This window comes from Rhinolophus hipposideros (assembly GCF_964194185.1).
Source record: "Rhinolophus hipposideros genome assembly, chromosome: 15".
In the NCBI taxonomy this organism is placed as follows: Eukaryota; Metazoa; Chordata; class Mammalia; order Chiroptera; family Rhinolophidae; genus Rhinolophus; species Rhinolophus hipposideros.
This window is the reverse complement of record NC_138061.1, coordinates 50,438,316-50,463,911: the sequence shown is the minus strand read 5'-3', so window position 1 is coordinate 50,463,911 and position 25,596 is coordinate 50,438,316. Positions and strand designations below refer to the sequence as shown.

General features: G+C 38.1%; 1 protein-coding gene across 1 annotated transcript; it reads right to left on the bottom strand.

The window, feature by feature from the left end:
- Positions 1 to 729: 729 nt before the first annotated feature.
- Positions 730 to 25,596, bottom strand: OIT3 (oncoprotein induced transcript 3; the record flags this gene model as incomplete). Its single annotated transcript, XM_081074360.1, has 9 exons — positions 730 to 1,692; positions 3,240 to 3,339; positions 7,979 to 8,394; positions 10,074 to 10,234; positions 12,173 to 12,295; positions 15,766 to 15,888; positions 20,018 to 20,125; positions 21,453 to 21,827; positions 25,533 to 25,596. The coding sequence occupies 9 exons, from the start codon at positions 25,594 to 25,596 to the stop codon at positions 1,501 to 1,503; spliced, it is 1,662 nt and encodes a 553-aa protein (XP_080930486.1). The 3' UTR covers positions 730 to 1,500.

The following is a 25,596-nucleotide window of genomic DNA, read 5'->3' as shown; positions in this document are numbered from 1 at the left end:
CACTTAGAAGAGAACAGAATCCAACCTGGTAAGTTCCACCAATGATAACAGTTTTTTCCACTGCTGCTGAAGAGATAAGAACGGGTTGTCAGACGCTTACCTCATTAAAGCCAATGGAGGTGGTGATCAGATGGAGTTAGGTCTCTGAGTTTCCATTTTTTCCTTCAGGGAACTATTCCTGTCGATATTCCCAATTACTAGGTGGTCTTCATGTCATGATAAGATCTGAGAAGTACTTGGTAAAAACTGCCACAGAAGATAGCTAGGAAAAGTCCCTGAAATCTGAGGGGAGTGAGAGACAAATGGCCATTCCCTCAATAGTGGTTATCAACTCTGTGAATCACCTGAGGAGCAAATAACAAAACAAAGTATCTCTGGGGGTGCTATCTACCTATAGGCATACCTTGTTTTATTGTGCTTGGCAATATTGCGCTTCACAGATGCTGCGTGTTTTACAAATCGAAGGCAAGACCTTCCACCAACAAAAAGATTACCACTCGCTATTTACCATTTGGCCCTTTACAGAAAAAGCTGGCCAACCCCTGATCTAGGTCATTTTTCTCCTTTCCCTTCCTTTTGTTAATTCTACTGGTTCCGTTAAGAATTGTTGATTGTAGCCATTTCTAAAAGAAAAAAGAAGAAAAACTGTGTTTTGATCTTATATAAAGTCATGAAATTAATTGGCATATTAAGAAATTGGAATTAACTGCATATAAAATTTATCTCTGTGGTTTATGACATTTATTTCAATAAAATGTATTAAATGCCTACAAAACAGTATGGTATAATGTTATACCCTTTTCTATTGTCTTATCATATTGAGGGCATAGAATGCCAAATAATAGGGCATATGATAGCAAATTTTAAGTTTGTCTACCATTCAGTCATTGAACCACTTAAATACATGTTAATGAATTTATTAACATTTATTAATTGAAAATATTTCATTTAAGACAATATAAAAATATGAAAAGAAAATATTGTGTAAGAGAAAAACCAAATAGAAAAACCAATTTTTAGCTCACACTTATGCTGATAAACTTCCAAATCTCCTATAACGATTCTGTATTTGAATTGAAATTTCAGGGTATAATTATTATTTACATATTTCAGGAATCATTGAGTATTTAAGTCATAGTTTCAAGCAACTATTTAATTTTTTTTTAAGTTCTGAATTTGAAATATTATACCCAGCTTCTGATTTTGGGGTCTTACTGCATCCTGCACTACATGTTTTCTCCTAGGAAAGAACTGGGGGGATGGGGCGAGCTGCTCTCTCCGTGGACAGCACAGTTTTCTTCCTTAGGAGGCTGAAGCCCCAACTGGGTCAGGTCAGTCAGCAGTGAGCTGACCTCTCCTGAATCAGAGTGAGTCAGTTCTGGGAATTTGTCTAAACCCACAGCATGAGGTTTAAAAGAGAGCAGGGTTCTACAGTGTTGACTGATGTTCTCAGAAGGCGTGGGGTGAAGGTCCACACAGGCGGGCAGCCGGAAGCCAGGACTAGGGTGTTGGATTGCCCTCGTCCGTCCAGTCAATGCTGATTGGGCCGCTTGTCAGCATCTGGCTCTGCAGACCGGCCGTGGCCTTGCCTTCTCCTGCCTCACGACGCATTCGCCGGTGGCAGCCCTGTGCACAGCGGGAACGCTCCTCTAGCATTCCACAGACGAGGACCTGGCAGTGCAGAAACACTTCCTGGAAAGACCATGATTATAATGAACAAAACCAGTGAAAACAGCTGTCACATGTGGGGCACTTTCGAAGGCAGACACCATACCACATATTTCATATATATCGGGGATGCCAAAAAAATGTATACACATCACTTGTATCCATCTTTTATTATCAGTATAGATTATTACAATTTTAATAGCTTTTTTTTCCTTTCTTAAATGTGTATAGATGTTTTTGGCACCCTCTCTATTACCTCATTTCACCTAAACAGCAATCCTTTGAGGTAAGATGTCATCACCCTCATTTTACAGATGAGGAAACAGACAGAGGTCAGGGAACTTGCCCAAATTCACACATTTAGTTACGTGGCAAACAGACAGTCCGTGGTGATTGAAAACCCACATCCATAACTTCTGCGTTTGTGCAGGGCCTGGAGAGACCTTTGTGAAGACAACATCTAATAATGTTAACATCTTCATCCCTCACATCAAGGTCTGGGAATAACATCAGCTCCCATGCACTTCTGTGTAAAATAACAAGTTCTTTCTCCAAGCTTCTCCCCATAAGTAACTTCCCATAGCACGCTGCCTAGTGTGAGCCGTCATGGTTAGCAGTTGTTCTGGAACAGTGGTATAGCTGGAAATGACATCCATACACTTAAGTGCAGTGTGGAAAGATTGCTGGGCTCTTAAACTTCCTTTGTTAAAAAGTTTCAACAACTCTACTGAAACAAAAAATAAAATACTTCTACCTTAACATACTCTAGCCTCTTATAATCTCTATTCACGTATGTATTTTTTAAATGTAGCATATTCAATATGCATGCAAATTATTACAACAGCTTATTCATATCTCCTTTTTATATATTTCCATGTTTCTGTATCATTTTAATAGCTACTTAATACTACACTCATTGATATACTGCAGTCCTGTTTGTTTGGGGGCTTTCTTTTTCACTCCCTTTATAACAATGCTCTATAAACGCATCCAACAAATCTTGGTTTTCTTTTTTTGCTTGTTTATTTTTGGGAAACTGTCAAAATTGGAATTTTTAGATAAAAGAATATGATGATTTTATGGTTATTATTACATATCGTCAGGCAACTTTCCAGAAAGTGTACCAATTTATACTGTCACAGTATACTTCTTATAACTTTGCAAGCATTGTGATTTATAATTTTTATAAATTTAATGTATGTAAAATAGTCTTATAATTCTTTTAATTGACATTTTAAGTACTATTTTCAAGGAACATTTTACTATTTTGTCTTGTCTGTGAATTTTCTGTCCATAGTCTTCGCCATGGGACTATCATACAGGCTTTTTCCATATAATACCTACCCTACAAGGATTTAAAATTGTGATCCTATAGTATTTCCTTTGAACAAGTACAGTTATTTTATTGGGAGGGGGACAGATAATGATGATATTCATGAAGGTGTGAAGATTCTAGATGGCCAGTTTTACAGTATATTTTATAGATGCAATGCAGATCCTAACCATGAGCTCATAGAATGTCACTAAGAAGGGAGGCTCAGGCCAGGGGGTTACAAAGATGTTCGGCTTACCTTATGGTCTTTGCCCACAAACTTGAAGACAGGGACCTGGAAGTGCTTTGCTAGGTGATCCCGTGATGTGTACTGCTTTACTGAGTCATCTGAAACACAGCTGGAAGTAGGACGGGAAAGCACATAAGACTTGATTGTTTAAACAGAGGTGGAAAAACAATCCAGTCCACTGTATTTGGCCCAAGGAGAGGCAAACTGGGTGGAGGGGGCTGGGCTGCACTCAAGCTTTTTGAGAATGAAGGAAAAATGAAATTCCCTTTCTGTGAGGCATCTTCAGACACAGCTCTGTTCATTAACACTGTCTGTCCCATCTGTCATTCACTGTGCCCACAAACGGCACAAGGACCTCCTGTTTAGTCAGTGTATTGAAGTATTAGCAACAGCAGTAACATTTATTTCAAAAATACCTTTTGAAATAAAGGTATCTTTGTAAGGCTGTATTTTTGTTTGTACTATATTGTAGGAATTCTGCATTTGCATACTTTATTATTTGTTTGAGAAGGCTTTTCTTTAACTAGATTTCATAAATATTCATGAATACCTCAAGACTTACCCAGAAGGGGATTCAAGGTTGTACAAACCCCAGTTTGCGCATCAAAGAGCTGCATAAAGAACCAAGTTTCTTAGAGAATAAATAACTGCATCTATCCGGGAAAGTCATTCACCTCCAAATTGTTGTAATTCCTCTTTTCCAAAGTTTAATGCTAAACTGTAGTTTGATTGGGTTTGGGGGTTTTAATCTTAGGTCTACTGCTCAAAGTGAACTCCTAGGCGCACCTCATGGTTAGCTGAGGGAAAAGAAATATTATGAACAGTCCAGGCCAAGGTTTAGTGCTGATGGAACTTGTCTCCTTAAAGTTTAAAGGTTAAAGGATCACACTTGTACTTTCTTTTCCATTCTGAATTCCAAATGAACTTCTTTCTTCTAAGTATATTTTCCTTTATATGGATACCTAACAGTCCCTGTCTACCCAGCCAGGAAAAAAGTGAAGATAGGCTATAAACTCCTGAGACACTGGGCTCCATTTGCTTATAGACCACTTTCTAGTTCATTGCTAATCGCTGTTTCAGTGCAGTTGAAAAATCCAATAAAATTGTTTAAAAATAAGGTATCTTGACTTGTATGACTACTAGTATTCCTCTAAACTAAAGATCTAAACATATGATGGGCTTTCTGCTATTTTTTGTATTTATGTATTCATTTCCCTGAGGTAAAATTAATTTCTATATCTGCTGATTATGTTCTATAATAAATCCTATTGTACGTCTAATCTGTGTAATGCACTTTGCTGGGTGGTGCAGAGGATATAAAGATGAATAATATGCTCTATGAAATCAAGGAATTTATAGTCCAATATTTATAATAATACCATGTTTCCCCAAAAATAAGACCTAGCCAGACAATCAGCTCTAATGCATCTATTGGAGCGAAAATTAATATAAGACCCAATCTTATTTTACTATAATATAAGACTGAATATAATATAATATAATACAATATAATGTAACATAACATAATATAACATAACATAATATAATATAATTCCGGGTCTTATATTAATTTTGCTCCAAAAGACGCATTAGAGCTGATTGTCCCACTAGGTTTTATTTTCGGGAAAACACGGTAATAATAATAACATGATATTAAAATGGCATGTTCATCTAAGTGTCTCAGCATTTTCAGTTTATTTTTATAAAAAAATACTAGAGGGGTGGGGAATTGGGAATAAAAAATAAAATAAAAATAATTGAGCTGTGCTTACAGTGTATAATACACACTAGATTTCAAAGACTTAGCAGGAAAAAGAATGTAAACTATCTCACTAATGATTTTTTCATTGATTCGCTATTGAAATAACAGTATTTTGGAGAAACCTGGTTGAATAAAATATACTATTAGATTTTCAAAATAAATTTAAAATACTATTGTTTTGCTTTCAAAGGGGAAATGAGGCAGAGAGATTTGTTCCTGGGTAACACATAGAACCCAGGACAAATTCTTGCTCTTGATTTGGTGTTTGCGGTGATTAGACAATTCAAGTTCATAAGCTAAAAGAAAGGAATGATAGTATATGATAATCCAAAGAAACTGATTATCCAAAAGTCGTCCAATATTTGATTTAGGAATTCAACATGCTTCTTTTTCTGGAGACTAACTTTCTAATTCTACTTTGCTTAGGCACATATTAAACTATTTTGCATTCTCAGGGTGTATGCCAACTAAATCTAGAGGGAGGTGAATCAGATGTGTTAAATATCAGGGGAAACTAGTCTGATTTCAATTTAAGCTGAGGACAATGAGTCATCAAACAATTTATAAATGTAAGTAAACGGCATTATGCTTATTATGATAAATGCTTATTCAATAATTCATTGGGGGAAATATTCAGTGACCCTTTCTATAGGCTAGGCATTAAGGAGGAAGGAGACGGAAGGAAGGTTTTTAGCTCAGGGAGAAATCAGGGAAAGCTTCAAGGAGGAAATAAACCTGCTGAATCTTGAAGAACCAGTAAGAATCAGACAGGAAGAAGATTTCAGGCAAAACAAACAACAGGTGCAGAGTCAGGAGAGGTGTAAGAAACAATAGAGTTTGGAAGTTGCCTGTAGTTCCCTTTGGCATGAACAGAAACTGGAGAAGATAGAGGTCAGAGGGTGAGGCACAGGGAGCCAAGCTGAGAATTGGATTTTATCCTGAGGGATTATCTTATATGTACCATTATTGTACTACCCATTATTATAATGGAGATGGGACTATTGGGCTGTTTACTAAATAGGCCTACACAGCTGTGCTTTTGAGTTCTTGCCTCTGCTTTTTAAGCATTTAAATTTCTTCCACAGCTTTTTTCCCCCTGCTTTGTATGTGCTAAGGGCTGGAACATTAAATAGCACAGCTTCTTAAAACTGTCCACAATATAAGATATAGTCCTTAATTGAGGGTCTAAATGACGAATATATAAATAAACTTCAAAAGTTTTTATTGAGATTACAGGTTACATGTTTTCCCAGGAACTGAGTTATGATTATGCATTCATTTTTGCAAAAGGAAATATGAAGGACAAGATAAAACTCTTAGTGTGAGAGAAATGTTCTCTCCTTTGATTATGTATGTTTATTGTATGCCAATAGTAGTTCAATAAAGCTGTAAAAAAAATTAAATAGGAACCAAAATCCACTCTCCTTCAAAAAGTAAATGCATTCCCTAATCTATGTAGCATTATGTATGTGTCTGAAAAAAAGAAATAAAAAAATGATGCCTCTACTTTCCATTTTAAAACTTTCTGGAGAGCACTTTAAGATGGCAAGCAATCCAACGATCTATGGATCCCCGTGAGGCCTATTATTGGCCTTCCAAAGCAGCTCAGCATGACCAATTTTTCAAATTCTGAAAATACGCTAAGGGGACTACAAGAATCTAAGACTAGAAATACTCCTGCTGGTAAAGTTAAATTTACCAACCAAAGGCAATCAAGAGCCATTAAAAGGTTTTCAGCAGGGATGGGAATATAAATATACATTTTTTCCTTTTGATTGGATACCCAGGGACTCTGTGGAGCTGAGAATTGAGAGCTGAGATTTAGTAGGCTGTGTGAGGAAGAGGTTTCAGCTGTCCAGGGGAAAGATGATGGGGGCTGGAACTAAGTCAGTAAAAGTGGAACACAGAGAATGAGGTTGGGGTATTACTATTTTTTTAAAAAAGCTTCTCCGTTGACCCTAATGTGCTTCAGGGTTTGCAAATCTCTGTGCAAGAGATGGGGAGCAGCAGGCAAAGGTTGCCTGTGGTGGGAGATCTGAAGAAGGAAAAGCAAAGGAGAAATTTCAAAGAGTCTATCAGGCCAGCTAGTGAAGGGTATGAACTGGAGGCACCCTTATGGGGCTCTAACTAGACCACTTCCCTTTTGTGGTCTAAAAGATCCTGACTCTCCATGAGATATGTCCCATCTGACATCGAGAACAAAGAAGAAACTGATGAGATATTACTATGAGTCTGGAGTTTTGCGTGTGAACATCCTAGGATGGAAGCAATGGGTGTGATAACTGCTGGGCTTCCAAAAATACCTTGTGACACACGGTTTTCAATCCAAGGAGCCTTCGGAAATATGGAAATCTCCTTTGTATAAAACAAGCAAACTAAAACAAACTTGATTGATCTTTCTTCTCCTAAAATCTACCAAGTATTCTCTCTTCACTAGGAAACTTCTGAAAAGAGGAGCCGACAGTCGCACTTCCACTTCCTCATCTCCTCGCACTTCTCAGCCTCCCGCCCCATGGCTGACCCTCTCTGAACAGATTAATCAACCCTATAGTTTCAATCATGAACAGGAGTGATTCTCTGTCTTTTAGCTCTAGTCTTGACCTTGTTCTTGGGTCTAACTGATACACATTTCCAACTGCCCACTGAACTTATCTTCCTATATATCCTGTAGGCATTTACAATTCAATACTATTACTTGGAATTATATTCAATAGTTCCACTTCACATCTGCTTTTCTACCTATATTCACTCGTCTTGGTTAATGGCACCTAGTCAGTTGTCCGAGCTAGTCCCCTTGGAGTCATTTTTGACTCCCTTCTCCATCACCAGTTTTTACCTCCAAAATGTAATAAATAAATGGTTTCTAAACTAATTAAGAGTTCATGAGACTGCCATGTCGTTTTAGGAAATGACTCTGTATGCTTCTGCACTTAAAGGTCAGATGAAAACTGGGAATAATAAACCATTTAAGCAGCAGCATAATTACCCATCCTGGATAAGGTAGTACTTCAGGATCTCATCGATCTTGGAAGTGGGGGTGGCAAAACAGCTCTCCACTAGGCTTTCTAAGCCATTCACGTGCACCAAGGGCTCAATGCCAAAGTACAGGGAGTCTCGAAGCTTGAGGGTGGGCAAAGCTTCCCGGTAAGGCTCTTCAAACTCATTGTCCTTGAAGATCTCCAGGGTGAACGGGAAGATTCCATGACTGCGGCTCATGATTTCCAGTGGGGTGTTTCGAAGGTTGGGAACATATCCTTCAGAGATGGTGTACAGGCGCGGAAATTCACAGGTCACAGGGATCAGCAGTTTGCTGGTTCGGATGATGATGTCCCCGCTGCTCCCTGGGGTCTGCTTGGGTAGACCTGTCACAAGATTGCTTGCCACGATCTTGTCATTCACCACCTGAGCCAGGCCAGGGTGAGGAGAGAAAAGAGATTTTACATTTATTTCTACAAAGCTTTTTTTTTCTCTCTCCTCTTAATTATAACAATTGCCAATCCTCAAAACACATTAGAGATTTGGTTGCTGAAGTCTTTTTAAATTTTTATTTATTTTATTTTTTATTTCTTTACATATGACTTCCTGGTCAACCCACACATTGTTCTGGAATATTATTCATAAAACCCAAGCTATGCAGAATCAGCAAATTCAAAGCTCTGATGTTTTAGGAAAGAGCAGCTTCTGTATATTATTTTTGTCTGTAATCCTAGACCAGTGATCATGCTGCAGCATGACCTTGTACTGAACTCCCCCTCACACAGAACTCCGTTGACACATTTATGCACATAATTGTCAATGTTTTATCTCCAGCCTCATCCACTCTCCTCTCCTGTGTACCAGAAACTCCGACTCATCATGAGGCATTTCCATTTGATTATCCACAGATATAATAAACAAAACTTGCCAAAGTGGGACCACCTTCTCCTCGAATATCCCCCCATGTATCACCCCAAGTCTCATTAGCGCTCTGATTTTCTTAGTCAGACTCAATAAATCAATATTTGTGCAATCAAATGATTGCAAGGGTCTCTGCACTGATCTCCAGGATTCAGGACCCCTTTCTCCTATACCTCTTGCACACTTCTGATTTCATCATGGTGGTACCTGCTTAACCCCATGTCTGTGGGATAAAGCCCAAATGCCTCATGCTAGCACACAAGGCAAATCTCCCCCCATCTACTTTTCCAGTTTCCTTTTCCAGAATGAATTCCTTGCCAGTTAAGATGTACTGCCCATTCACCTCAGCATAAGCCATAAGTATCCCCATCTCTGGGACTTGCTCACTTGTTTCCCATCTGAGATGCCCTTTCTTTTCCTCTCTGCCTGTATCAACCACACACATGCTCCCACTCCACTTGGAGTCCTATTTGTCTTGACTACCCTAGTGTTTTTCCCCTTCTGGCCTCCTACAGCACCTGTCATCTGGATCACTGTCTCTCATGTATATTTCGTGTATATTGTCATCTCAATACTACTGTGTATACTCCTGAAAATCAGGCATCTGATTTCATATATCCCTGAGACACCCCAGCACAGGGCTGTGCACAGATTCTTGGATGAAAGTATAAACCTTTTACTTCCACGTGGGTCAATACTTGAACTCATTTGCTGCCTAATAAATGGACCACCATCTATATCAGTTGCTTTCTTCAAGTAAAATAATTGCTACTGATGCTGATGTACTCAGCAAATGTCTACACGGACTGGAGAGATGAAGCTATTTGAGAACAGAAATAGAAGAATTCTTCTTAACGTCCCATCCTCACAGACCCAGGACCACAGCAGGTGGTCAATAATACATTTGTTAAATGAATGGCAAAATTGATTTTTTGAATTCCATTCTTTCACAGAAATATTTCGGGTGGCCGGTTAGCTCAGTTGGTTAGAGCGTAGTGTTAGTAGCACCAGGGTTGCCAGTTTGATCTCCACATGAGCCACTGTGAGCTGCACCCACCTTTTAAAAAAGAACAAAACTAGAAATATTTCATCTAGGACAGAAGCCATATCGCATACCTCTGTCAACCACCCCCCAAAATAACTGGCTTTGGGTTATTTCCCAGTATCCTCCAGGAGAAACCTACATCGACCACTGTGCCACATGTCTTGAGGGAGAAGAGGATGTTGACGTGGGTGCCATTGGATACTCCTCGGCAGGAGGTGTTGGTCAGGAAGAGCTCCAGGCCGCCAACCAGGTCCCTGGGGACGCTCACTTCAATGGCGTCCGACTTGCACAGCACGGGGACTGCAGCACAAAGGGGATATTGTTAGAACCGGGAAGGCTGAAGGGGAGCAGGGTAAAGAAGTCTTCTGGGAGAATGAATTTCACCCCCAGACAACTTGAGCTTTTTGTTCTATCCTCAAGGAAATCGATGAGGCTGGTGAATAAAACCAGGACTCTTAACTCCCAAGGCTGTGGTCAAATAATGCTCCTGAAATAGATCATTCCCCGAATGAGGAAATACTGTGTTCAAGTTTCAGTTCAACAGATGTTTATTTCAAAGTGTGCCTAGCATAACTCCATGAACTGAAACACCCAAAAGATTAACTTTTAGCACAAACACAATTTATTGGTAATACAGAAAAAGTACTGCTTTGATATAGGCTTAAATTTTATAACGGTACTGCTTCGACTTTACTGCCCTATAAAACAGAGGTAATGAAAACAGTGTTAGTGCACTTGGGGAAGAGTTCCAGATTGTCCTTGCATTGTTCAGTAAACCATAAACCCTGACTATAAATTCCATTTTAACTTAATATAGAAAAGATAAAAAAGATTGCTTCTCCTTAGCATTCCCATGTTCACTTCTTCAGGTTCTACAAATACCCTAAAAAGAATACTTATGGGTACTGTCAGAAAATACATGAGGACAATAATATTTGATGACATATCAGAGCAAATGGTACAGTAAAAAGAAATCAGGGGTAGTTGCTCATTAAATATTTGGTGGGTGAATAAATTAATATTCTGAACATAAATAACTAGATTTCCAGAAAATAGTTCTCAGAGATTGTTGATGCGCGTATTGTAAATGTATGGAGAAGAATCAGTTTTCAAGAGCTTCTTCTTTTTTATTTTTTTAAATTAAAGTTTATTGGGGTGGCAATTGTCATAAAGTTACATAGATTTCAGATGTACAATTGTCATACATTATCTATATCTCACATTGTGTGTTTACCCCCAGAGTCAATTGTCTTAGGGCTTTCAACTTAGTTTCACAACTCAATTATCCGTTAGAAAAGAGAAGAACTGCATCAATGTCTTAGACTTCTAAATTGAGTATTAATTATACAATTAATAATAGAAATTTGAGGAAAAAAATCAAAGGTAAAAAGCAAAGGAAACTATGTGACACGCAATCCCATTTCTGGGTATTTATCCAAAAGAATTAAAAGCAGGATCTCAAAGAGATATTTGCATATCCATGTTCATAGCAGCACTATTTACAGTAGTCAACAGGTACAAGCAGCCCAAATAGCCATCAAAACATGACTGGATAAACAAAATGTGGTGTGTACACACAATGGAATATTATCCAGCCTTATACAGGAAGGAAATTCTGTCACATGCTACAACATGGATAAACCTTGTGGACATTAAGCTAAGTGAATAAGTAAATCACAAAAAGACAAATACTGTATGAGTCCACCTGTTAATGAGGTATCTAAAGTAGTCAAATTTATAGAAATAGAAAGTAGAATGGTGGTTGCTAGAGGCTGGGGGAGGGAAAAATGCTGAATTGTTTAATGGGTGTAGAGTTTTAGATGTGCATGATGGAAAAATTCTGGAGGTGTTGGACAATAATTTGAATATACTTAATACTACTGAACTATACATTAAAATTAATTTAGATGGCATATTTTATGTTTTATATATATATATATATATATATATATATATATATATATATATATATATATATATATATATATATAACCATTATTTTTTAAAAAGCAAAAGAGAATTAGCTTTTTGGTAATCTTTTCTTAGAGATCTTCTCTTTTGAATGATTCCAGAGTGAAAATTTAGGGATACACACTGCTGGAAGAGCTGGTGTTCTGAAAGATGAGAATCTTGAAATATCTGGGTGAGGAAGGCAGGGAGACTGGGGTAGGGGGACAGGGGGTAAGAGGGAGGAAGAAGCATGAATCAGAGCAGAGGCCAAGCCCCGGCATGTACTACCTTGGCAAGTATGGTTATCCTCAGACAGCATCAAACCCCGGGGACATTCACACTGATAGCCCTTCTCAGACACGAGGCAAGAATGGCTGCAGCCGCCATTGTTATTGTGGCATCCTTCAATGTCTGCAATAAAAACCAAAAGAAAAGGGAAGAATCTCGCAGACCTCTTCCCCAAACACTCTGGTTCTTAGGATGGCACTTAGCCTCAGGGATTATACTTAACTCATCACAGTATCACTGGGGCCTAACCCACTCCCTAAGACAGTAGGGAAGCCCATCAAAACTATTTATTAAATGTTATAGTTACAAAGCACAATCTTAGAACATCTACAGCTCAACTCACTTAAACTGGTCATCTTCTAGAATGTCCTGCAACCTGCATATGTCTGTTTTTATCATAGTTAGGCTATGTTTGGTGGGAAGAAGATCCAAAAGTCATTTCTTTTTTTTTTTTTTTGTTACAAAGGCGTTTAGTTAAAAAAGTCATTTCTTAATTGCTGTAATATTTAATTTATCCAACTCAAAATTTTATACAGTATTATTAATGTCAAAAAGGACGGACCAAATATAAATTCAACTGGACCAGCTTGATGGATTAGAGTTATCTCCAGTTGGATAACCAGCCCCTCTTCTCAATCTCTAGGAATAACAGCATTGGAGATAGGCATCTTGGGCTGACAGCACACTATGAAAATGAAGCCTGGATAACACACTAAGAGAGTCCACTCAGTCAAGCTCTTTGTGACATTTCTTTTAGAAGGCAGTTTTTTAAAGTTGCCTTTTAAAAAGTTTTGCATTTTCAAAAAGCATACTCAATCAAATGACAAAAAGGAAAAATATTCAATTGAAAACTGAAGAAACTACCATGTGATTTCATAGTTAGCAGAGGAAAAATACTGACCTTTGTAGGCTCTGGACATTATCTTCTAGTCAGGGGTCATCAAACTCTGGCCTGCTATATGTTGTTGTAAATAAAGTTTTATTGGCACATAGCCATGCCCATTCATTTACCTAGTGTTTATGGATGCTTTCTTCCTACAAGGGCAGAGTTGAGTAGCTTCAACACATTCCATATGGTCCACGAAGTCTAAATATTTACTATTTGGCCTCTACAGAAAAAGTTTGCTGACTCCTGTACTAGGGGTAAGATAATAAAAGGAAATGCTTTCAAATTATTTGAGATGCTCAAGGAAAGATACGTATAAGCTGAATTTCTAGTTATAACTATAACTCTTAGTTCAACCATAATAAAAAAATAGTTTTTTGGAACATCAGTAAATTAACTTGAGATGAATCAGTTTTTGTGAAACATATAGAGAAAATAAATTTGTAATGAATTAATCTTTGCAAAATTTAAGAGAATAAGCTATCACCTGTTCATAAACCTGTGTAATTAAAAAGAATAAAAGTACTCCTACAGGTTTTTGAAATAGATAAAAATGATATATAACAGTATAGAAGCATGCATAAAAATATTCTATTAAGATGTTACAGTCAACATTAACAGGAATTTTTTTTCTCAAAAATGATCTTCTTTAATTTTTCTGGGTCTCAATTTCAATATCTGTAAAATGAAGGGTTGGACTACATGTTCACTCAGGGGCCAGGTCTAAAATTGCAAAGCGCCAGATAAATTGAAATTCTAAGTCAGCCTAAAGGATTTAAGTCTCTTATAAAGATACACCAAAATGCTTAGAATACATATACCTGGCAAGTGTGATTGAGGGTCATTTTAGATATCTTTCTTTTATTCCTCTGTGTTTTCTTCTATGAACATAACACTTTCAAAACAAAACAATAAATATTACTTAAAAATTAAAAAGAGCTTTTTATTTTAAAAAAGAAAATGTAATTATTTAACAGATGAGCTAAAGAAAGAAATATGTTTGGACTATCAATAAAATTTAAGGATTACAAATACGAATCTTAATCATAAAGCAAAACTCATATACAAATTTTATCTTCTGCTAAAATATTTTTAGTTATGATTATTAGGTTTTAAAATTATATGAGGATTAACTGTAATATTTCCAATAAAATTTTCATGAAAAATTACAAATGTTCCTCATGGAACATTTCATTAATATTCAAATATGCAAAGATTATTGCATAAAGTAATTAAGATTTAAGGAGGATTCAGGACATTACTCTTAGTCAATAAAATTTAAAGTACATTTTGTCTTGTGCTAAGGAACAATAATTTAATATTCTGACTAATGGTCCCTCAGTTAATAATGCAAACTTTGTTGTATGGAATAAATTGTGGGCACTAATCATAATTTTTCCTTTTATAAGCAGTATTATAATTCTATTATGCCACATATTCAATTATTCTGTGGGACAAACCACATATCCTCTATAAGCAATAATAATTAAGCTATTATTTCTTCATATAATTTGCAAAGAATTGTTTTTTTTCCCCTCAATTCCTAGTGTCATGAGATTCAGGCTTATTAAAATAGAAGTGATGAACTTTTAGTTGTGATAACTGGCAAGGGCAAATATGCCTTAGAGAAAGGACATTATCTAAGTTTCATGTAATAATAGTAAACAATTTCCATTTCAATTATTTGACATACATTACAAATTCTTTTTATTACTTATTCGTATACAATGTATACAGCAGTCTTGCTATTAAAAATACTTTTACTGATCTCCAAACAATGTATTAATCTCCAATAAATGCAAAGCACACGAAGAAAAAAATGGCTTCATGTAAACCAGTTTCCCAAACTTCTAAGAAGGTTAGACATTTATGGAAGTTGGTAAAAACACAAACTGTAAGGCCCATCCCATCCCACTGAACCAGAGTGTCCAGGAGAGAGGCCTGGGAAGGGCCAGCTTTAAAAGCACCCAGGTGATTCTCCTCGGCAGGGAAGTGTGAGAAACATTGCTGTAAACCATTTGTTAGACTGCCTGCCTCTGTTACCTTGCTACTCAAGGTAATAGACACCTCATCATAGGTGTCACCTAGAAGTTATTTAGAAATGCAATATCTTGGCCTGATCCCAGACCTACTGAATCAGACTCTGCATTCCAACAAGATCACAGGTGATTCGTGGGCACATTCAAGTTTGAGAAACACAGACTACTGATATTTATTTTCCAAATTCAAATGGTGGCTCTCTGCCTCTGTGAAACGCAACATCTCCCTCCTGTGACGTCTTGGAGACAAATTCAACACTGAATTCTGTTGCAAGCATTTTCAATGATGATGAACCTCTTCTGTCATTCCTTTATGCAGCCAAACTGTCGCACTTCCCCAAAACTAAGACCTAGCCGGACAATCAGCTCTAATGCATCTTTTGGAGCAAAAATTAATATAGGACCCGGTATTATAATGTTATGTTATATTATCTTATGATATGATATTATAAGACCCGGTCTTATTTTAAATTCTTTAAAATAAGACCCGGTCTTATTTTAAATTATGCTCCAAAAGACACATTAGAGCTGATTGTCTGGCTAGGTCTTATTTTCGGGGAAACACGGTGTTACTTTCTTCTAACGTTGGGCAGTTTCATGAACATCAAAGAAGAAGCCAATGGCTTATTCTGGGCTCTTGATTTCAATCCCTTCTTATCCATTCTCACCTTCACAAGTCTTGCCATCACTTCTTAGTGTGCGGCCAACTCCACACTCACAGCGATATGAATTTTTGAGGTTTACACAGATCTCACTGCAGCCACCGTTGTTTTGCTCACATTCATTTTCATCTGGAGAAGAGAAACCACACCGTTTACATACTGCTGAGCACCCCAATCTTTTCAACCCCCTTAGCAGAATCGCCACATCTTTTCATATCCTGTTGATACACTGTTCCACAGCCCAAATCCCTCGCTGAAATCCAATATAATCACGTCTATCAATCTGAGCTCCTCAACCAAGTTATTTGTCCATCTGCCCTCTGCTGGAGTAGAAGGCACCTACTTGTTGCCAATTACCCCCAAGGGTAAAACTGTAGGAAAATGAAGTCCCTTTTTGTTACCTGGGTTCACCTATTTATTTGCATTGGTGAATCTCACTTTGTCCAATGAGTTCCTGAAGGTTTGTTAAATAAACACACACTTATAAATCAAAGCGTGTTTTAAATGCATTAAAGGAACTTACCATTGCAGAATAAATTATCTGACAAAATTCTTGAGGCAGTCTTCTGTCATAACATGAACAACTGCTGTCAAAATTTCTTTTAAAACTTGAAATATTCCCATATTGTACTTAAGCCTGATTGTTAAGTCATTTTAAGAATGTGATGAAAAACAGGGATTTTTGTCACAAAAAATGCACAATTGGCAACAAATGTCGACCCCCTTCCTCTACAAACAAAGGAGAGGAAGCTTGGGAGCTAAATTTATCGTGGCTTGGATATAGGACTTAAGCCAGGGACTGGGGTTTAAACACCCATGAGGTGACAGGAAGTGTGGCACTGGGCCAAAGAAAGGAGCTGGAAAAAAACTGACCAAGACCCTGGCAGAGATATCCCCACAATGAAATGGGGAGTAGAACCTTTCTCTGAGGCCCTGGGAAGCAGTAAGGGAGCTCTCTGTCTGAGGCTGTAAGAAAGATAAAGCCCCAGGAGCCCAAAGTCTGGCCCTGTCATGGATGAAATATGAACTTACAGTTTCCACATGGTGTGGGATATTGAAGCTAAGAAACTGATATAAAATTTGGCCCCGTGCTCGCTTCGGCAGCACATATACTAAAATTTGGCCCTGGCTGGTGAAGCTTCTGTGATACCTGACAGAAGCATTTGAAAACGGCTCTGTAGTAAATCTTCCACAAGCAGGTGATAAGAGCAAGAGTCCCAAAGAAAAACAATTACAACAGAAGATGGTTTGCCATAAACATGAGAAAATGATCCATTATAAGAGAGTTGGCAAGATAACAAACACAAGGCTTTGAACAGGAGATGAACAGAATAATCCAGAAAAATCCATAACACAAGGAGCCTAAAACAATCACCAAACAGACAAAAGAAAGGATATTAACCAAGACCAAAAAAGTGTGTAAAAGGAGAAGGCAGAATTGAAAACAAACAAACAGACATGTAGAACTTAAAAATATAGTCAATAAGATTAGAATCTTCATGGGGCACCTACTACTTGAAAAGTGGATGGTTAGAGGAACTGGCAGCCGTCCCAGATGTGGCCACACCAGCTCTGGGCCCATGCCTCTCTTCCAAGCCTGCTGACCTTGGGACTGATTTTTTTTTCTGTGAAGGAGATATAAACTTCTACTGATTTAAACCATTGTTATTTGGGGATTTGTTATTACTTATAGCCTAACTTAGAAACTATGCCCAAGCGAATAATTCCACTTTCATTGGTATGCTCTGTAGAAAATCTCACACATGGGGTAAGTTATCATTTTTATATTAATTGCAACAGCACACAGAACAGTGCTAGATATTGTTATGGGAACCTACATAAATAATAAAAGCATGAAAATAGGGACCAGAAGAACACGCACTAACTTTAAAACAGTGAGTACCCTAGAAATTGACAGAAGAAAATAAGAGGGAGTCAGATGACTTTATTTGCATCTGTAAAATTTTATTTTAAGAGAAAAGGGAGAAAAGTTTAATTATAGTCAAATCCGGATACATGAGTGTTTGTTATATTATTTTCCTATATGCTCCTCTCTGCCTGAAAAAAATTGCATAATTTAAAATAAATAATTAAAATAATATTTCATTAAAAAAAACTAGGGGAAAATGGACACGTGCACATAAACACAAAACTTTGCCACTAATTGCAGAGAATTCATGATCCTCTGAAACTGACAGACAGATCCCAGGTAGGACCTGGGGGCTTTTCCCTATGTGCTGGTAGGCAAAGATGTCCAAGAGATGAATTGTTAAGTAAGAGACATGTATGGTATATATGATACTCGACCTTTGGTGTAAAAAGGGGCAATAAATAAATGTATATATTTGAGTTTTGTATCTGCCTGAAGAAACCCTGGAAGCACACATAAAAAAATAATATAAGAGTTGGTAGGGGAGGAGGGAACTGGAACAAATGGGGGACAAGAGAGCTGGACATTTCACTGTATACTTTTCATGCTGTTTAATTGGGGAATCATTTAAATATATTACCTATTCAAAAGTTGTAATCAGATAAAAGCAAAGAAATGAATGAATTAGACTTATCATGGTGATCACATCAAAACGCATGTAAATATCGAATCACGATGTTCTATACCTGAAGCTAATACAACATTGTATGTCAATTATACTTTAAAATTTTTTTAAATGAATGAACAAGTCCTGCCTTAAAATGAAGCCAAATATTTTCTGACAGATGTGTGTGTGTGTGTGTGTGTGTGTGTGTGTGTGTGTGTGTGTGTGGTGTGAAGGGTGAGGAGAGGTTGTAGGAACCACTGTCTCCCGCACCCCAAACTTTTTAGCATTAAATCACATAGTCAAAATGGACCATGCAAGAAACCTAACAACTGCTACAGGGGTTGTTAAACCTAAACATGCTCCATAGGATGGTCAGTGGCTTCATTTAGGAAACTGAAGAACAAAAGCTTTTCTAAAATAAGAAGCCATTTACATTCCTTTCACCCTAAGCCCCTATCCCATTCTGACCTTGTTACTGTTTTTGAAAAGATGTCCTCCTCCTTTCTCACTAGACTTTTGAAAAATCAATTGGAATTTGAATACAAGAAGATTTCTAACATTAAAGAGAAAAGAGATGCTCTTCAATCTTGGGTTTTTCAACTCTATTTTCTTGCAGTTATAGACAATAAAACGTGATACAATTAGACAACTCTGGATTTCCCTACAGGTAATCTGACTTCTCTTTCTTACTACTCAGAGAAACAAACATATAATATTAGTGAAGCTGTCCTTGGATAATTCTAGACTAAATCTATCCAATAGAAATACAAAGCAAGCTATACATGTAATTCAAAATTTTCTAGGAGTTATATTAAACATTTTGTTTAAAAAATTGGTAAAATTAATTTTAGTAATATATTCCATTTAATCCAATATGTCTATATTCATTTCAATACATAATAACATTAAAACCATTGAGATTTTTTCAATTTTTAAAACTAGTCTTCAGAATCTAGTACGTATTTTACACTTAGCATGTCTTGATTTGGATGCTACATTTTCATGAGAAATGCTTAATCTATATTTAGCCAGAGTCATAAAATTTATAGTTGGTTACTCAAGTTGTTCAAAACATTTTTAGTTTTCCAATGACTGAATCAAGTATCAGTTTTTAAATTTAAATGATGTAAAATTAAAATTCAGTTTTTCAATCACACTAGTCACATTTCAAGAGCTCAACAATAACACATGGCTTGGCTAGTGCCTCTTGTATTGCACAGCACAACTCTAGACTGTCCGTAAATATTACGCATTTTTAACATATAAACTAATATTATACCTAAAAATATATATATACTTTTTTTAAGCAATTTTTTTTATTGGGGAGTATTGGGGAACAGGGTCCAGGGTCCATCAGCTCTGAATCAAGTCACTGTCCTTCAATCTAGTTGTGGAGGGCGCAGCTCAGCTCCAAGACCAGTCGCCGTTTTCAATCTTTAGTTGCAGGGGGCGCAGCCCACCATCCAATGCGGGAATTGAACCGGCAACCTTGTTGTTGAGAGCTCTCTCTCTAACCAACTGAGCCATCTGGCTGACTCTATACATTTTTTTTTATATATAAATTTGTCTTAAGGCTTTCGTTATGAACTGAAAAGGCTAACACCATTCCAAGTGTTCAGAGACCCAAACTGGAAAAACTATGGAGCTCTGAGTTAGGAAGAGTTTTTGATTTGTCCGTTGGATCTTAATAGCCTGTTTCTACATCAAGATTAGTTTCTTACCAAAGCATGTCTGCCTGTCAGGGCCTAGCATGGTTCCTGGAGCGCACGTGCACTCACTGGTATCCAAGCAGACGCCATGGCAGTCCTCATCGCAGATGTCGTAAAAATCTAGAAGGATAGAAGGATAAAGATGACCTTTTGTGAAGGGTGAGGGTCAGAGGACAACTCTCATTTATGAGAGAGTCTCATGAGTTCAATCATGGGGTACAAGTTTCTAGGCAACATCAGCGAATTCTCATTGTTCAGGGTTTACATAGACCCAATGGAAAGAGATGCTACCCAGCGACATCTTTTGTCATTTAGGTCAGTGATACCCAACTTCAGATCCACAGGCCCTTGGGTGTCCATAGTTTCTGCAAATCTAAAACATCACCAAACAGGAGCTGTAGATTAAATAAACATTATCTCCTACTCGTCTATGTACCCTATGTTTTAAATGTATACAGATTTTGATGGGATTGGTAACACAAAAATTTATTTGAAAGTATTACTGATCTCAAGTAGCTTCTTCCCATTGTATATCATTTAAAAAAAAATCTGTGGATACTGAGAACCGTGCTACCACATGGATATCGGATATCTATCTTTAAAATGGGTCCTCGAAGCAGCTCCCAGACAGCCACATGCAAGGTTGCCAGCTGCCTTGCTCTCGAAGGGCAGAGGCAACAACTGTGGTCCCAGAGCCCAGCACAGAAGGAGACATATCTTGGGTGAATGTTCTAGACATTTGTGTGAGTTTACTTTTGCAAACTCCTCAGTCTGGAGCACTTTCTCCTTCATCCATTTCCTGTTTGACAGACACAGTTTGGGCTCAAAAAATATTTGTTGATAAAATGTATATACTTGAATGAAGATATGATTCATGTTCAGTTCTAAGAGCCATCATATATAAATAGCGCTGAAGGACAAATAATAAGAGCCAAGCCAAGGCAAAGAGAATTTTGAAGAATGAGAGGATACTTCCCCTGATGGAAACACTACTCTGGGAACATGAGAGCTTTCTAAGAAATAAAGGAAGAGAGGGGAATAACATTTGTTGAACACTTGCTGTGTTTGAAGTGCTATGCACACAATAAATGAGATTTAATCCTTTGAAATAAAATAAATAAAATAAAATGGGTTCTTCATGCTCAAAAATGTTGGAAATCTACTATTTAGATAACTTACAACAACATTTCATTTTCTAATCTTTTGTTTAGTGGACCGAAGACAAAATAAAAAGAACTGATTAAACGCATAGCTCCTTTCCCTTTCTAGTCCCCAGGAATTTTTCAGAAATCTAAGAACAGATCTCAGAAATCACAATCTGGAGTGACCTGTGGCCCTACATCCATGTTATTCATACTCTGAGACACGACCATGACTGAATTTCATATGGCACTTTTCTCTTTGATGCCTCATGGGGGAGGATAAAGAACACAGGAAAGGTACTCACATCCACAGTACACATGAAAGCAGACGCTGGGCTTGGTCAGTCGATACACATAGTAGCCTCCAGGGCAAGCCTTGACCTCCACCGTGGTGTTCCAGAGGCAGCAGTTCCCATTAAAGCTCGCACAAGCCTGGCGTTGCACAATGCCATCCCCTTCGAGAGGGTGGCTTCCATTGAGCCAGACAGGTGCGTGGGTTCCACAGTGGTTTTCTGGGATGCAGAAGGTGGGCATGGCGTCCCCTGCCATGCCCGTGAAGCGATACCACTCCCCATCCACATGGTTATCACACAGAGGTGGACCTTGAGACTCATCTAGTTGGTGGTCAGTGTTCCTCCAGGGCTCATTCAGACTGATGTAAGCAGAACAAGGATCTAGGGCTGGGAGGGAAAGGGACACCTCAGAGGCACCTTCTGACATTTCAGATCACAGCAACAACAGCCTGAGTCCACTTTCTTGGTCTTGCATTTTGGCTTTTTTGGGCTCAGAAAGAAATAATCTAACGTCCCCAAATTACCTGTTTAAGATCCCCTGAGTTGCCTTCAACATGTTTCACAAATGCCTTTTACAAAATGATTTCAAATCTCTCTAAGAGTTAGAGTTGGCATTGGACTAAACGTTTTATCCCGAGTAATCATTTGATGAAAGGGTGGTTGTTCAGACGAAGGGAGGTTAGAATTATAGTCTCAATGAAGCCTGCTCTGGTCAGACAATATTTCAAATATTGTGTTCACACCTGGAGGCTACACTTTATAAAAGGAATGACAAACTTGGTGTCCTGAGGAAGGTAACCAGACTTAGAAGGGAGCCTAAAATTATTTACTGGGGAAGAAGTTAAGAGCTACAGTTTGCAGAAAAGAAGGCTGAAGAATATCACTTTGCAAACATCTGGAACAGGCTTGTGGAAGAGGACTTAGGTATCCTGTTACAAGAACAAGAACAAATTGTTATGGAGAAGCACATTTCGTTCAGCTATCCAGTAATGGAGAAGCCGTATCACAGTGTGGAAAGCTCCTCATCTTTGGAAATTTTCAAAAGGATGGTCATTTGTAAGCAAGATTATAGATGGAATTTTGCACCAGTGGGAAGTTCGACTTGATAATGAATGTATAAAACTCATTCCACTGAAAAGGAAAAGGCCTTTGGCACATGTCAGCTGCTTTGAAATACACAGAATACTGGCAAGTAGTTACCAAAGATAGTCTCGAAGTGAATGTTGGTATGTATTCCATCACCTTGTTGGAGAGACCATGAACTTTGTGTATTCCCCATGAGCCATGGCGTCATTATGTATAACACAGCAAAGTTTCTCAAGCATGCACTTTTAGTGCATATATCTCATGGACAAATATCTCATCAAAAACATTTTAATGATAAAGACATCAATATCCCCAATAGTCTCACTGCTTCCCTCAATTTCAGGGAAATATTGAATTTATATAGGCCAACTGTCTGCATGAAGAATCTATAAAACCAGGAAATTCCAGAAAGGACACTAGACAGAGAGTACTATCCCTATCCTTCTTAATGCACGTCAGGCTGACTTAACCAACATTGTAGGCAGGGAATTCACAGTAAGGCCGATACGTTTTGTGGGCAGGAATTTCAGTTTTCGCAAATAATGCACAACAATTAAATGTGGATAGGCCATGATCATAAAAGTCTAAGTTATCTAGAAAATATTTTGGATTTTTCCCTGGCTACATTTCAAACTCAAGTTTATTCTCTAAACTTCAGCTGCATGTAGAGGGGGGTGCTAATGGCTCCAATGAGAATATGACAGTTTGGGACAGGAAATAAGTAGGATATTGCACTTTCTGGAAATCACACACTTGCAGAGTTACCCATGGCAGGAGCAACTCTTTCCTTTAAAATGTCCCTGGGGCATCTCCACTGTGCCCTAGGTCATAGTTTGATGTCCTGTCAGGGGAAGAAATGTCCTCAGTCTCCTTGCTAAAGGGAAAAATTCCCTCATCTGCTCTCTTAGCTGTGGTTCTCTTATGAAGCAAGGTTTCCAGGGCAATTTCACAGGTGTTTATAAATTCATAGAAATATTTGATTCATTTCCTTGGCTCTAGTTTTATAAAAAATGGTTAGGTACTCAACTTTTAATGGCTTTTACAGAAATTCCTGTTTCATGATTTATAAAGTTTTTCCTTAAATTTAACTGTCATTTCTTGTGCTGCTTGTTAAAAGTTCACTTCCTTGCCTGTTGTAGCAGAGATATGGCACAAACAGGAGAAATTTAAAAATAAATTTATCTCTTATAAAATAAATAAATAATTTAAAAAAATGTTACCCAGGCAATATTTACAAACATTAAATATACCCATTCCAGTTCATACTGCGCCCTAAATTGCTGATACTTATTCACAAAGGGGAGAGCCTCAAAAAGAACAGCCCCGTGGGTTCCTTTCAAAGTTCGAGTTAACCCCTCCACCCCCCAAGCTGGGGACTCAGAGAGGTCTGTGCACCCCGGGGCCGGCACCTCGCGGCTGCCAAGTGCAAAGAAGTAACGTCAATGTCCCCGCATTTTCGTCCCCGGGTTTGCAGAACCAGGAGACAGCAACCCGCCAGCTCCTCACACCGGATGCCTTTCCTCAGATTGTCCGCAGACTCAGCCCGCTCGCTCAGTCCGGAAGCCCCCATATCTCTTTCCTTCCCTCTCCATCCCGGTCCTCTTCCCTTCTCTCCCACTTGGCTTCCGGCTTCCCCACCTCCTCTCCTTCCCCTTTCTTCCCTCTTCTCCTTTTCTCTCACTTCCCCTCTCCTCCCAGGACAAGCATCCCCCCAACCCCAGCTCCCAAACTTGTCCTTTTATCTTTCTCTGGCATTGAGTCAAACGTCCTAGAAGGGCGGGGGGAAAAAGAAAAAGAAAAAGAAAAAGAGAAACCTGGGGAGGGAGAAGGTGTATGATTGGAGAGTACAGATGGCACTAGAAGAGAGTAAGAAGGCAAAGAGTGGGAAGGAAGGGGAGTGGAAGTTGAGGTGAGGATGACTTTTCCTTAAGGGACTCTTGGTTAGTTATGGGCAACAAATACAGGGTGAGTAAACTTAGTTCAAACTTATCTTTTAAAAATAGACTATTAGAACAGTTTTAGATTTAGAGAATAATGGTGAAGACAGTACAAAGAGTTTCCACATCCCCTGTGCTCAGTTTCCCCATTAATATCATACATAGTACCTTTGTCACAATTAACGAACCCGTGTGTTGATACATTATGATTAACTCAAGTCCACAGTTTATTTAGATTTCCTTCTTTTCGGCCTTTGTCTCTCTCTGTTCCAGGATTTCATCCAGGATACCACATTACACTGTTTTCATATCCTTAGGGTCTCGAGCCTATTTTTAATGTGTACCCTTAAAGATACGAAAGCAAGACCTGAGTTGCCCTAAAAAAATAAATCAGGGCCAATGAAATACTGAGCTACTCAAAAGTGCCAAGAACGAATATTCTCGCCATCTCAACCTCCTCTCACCCTGTCTTCCAACTAGAACTTAAATTCTATTGGAAAAAGGAGAGATATTTGTTAGTAACTAGAATTGAAACTTTTCTTTGCCTTGTTGGCCAGTCTTGTGCCAAACCAGAGGAGGAAGACAGTTTAAGAATCACTCAGTCTGTGTAAAAAGTCTTATTTTCAGATGTCAAGACTAAGAAATTTGATCTGTGACCAGACCAGATCTGTGCCTTTCTTGGGGACATAGCTTTCAATCAGTCCCTTGAAATTGAAGAGAAAACTATGTCCTTAACTCTAAAAATCTTATTTTTGCTCTTAAAGTTGGAACTATAAAAGTGCCTAGAATATAAAGAGGCTGGAATTCCTTGTACACATACTCCAAGAAATATTTAACTAGTGGAAAGCTGTTGGACATGGCCAATCCATGAAAATTTTGGTTGCCTAGGCAAGAGGCTAAATAGAACACACAACAGAAATTCTCTGAAAATATACCTTCATAGGCTATCGACTTCTCCAACACTATTCTAGACCCAGTATTTAAGATACCGGAATCCAGCTCTTAATAGTCTGTACATAACAGCAAATTCCCACAGTGCCATGTGCCAAGGACTTGACACAAGACTCACCCATTGGTGCCACAGGTGTAACTGTGATGAGGAGGTAGGCGAGAAGCAGGAACTGAGGCATCAT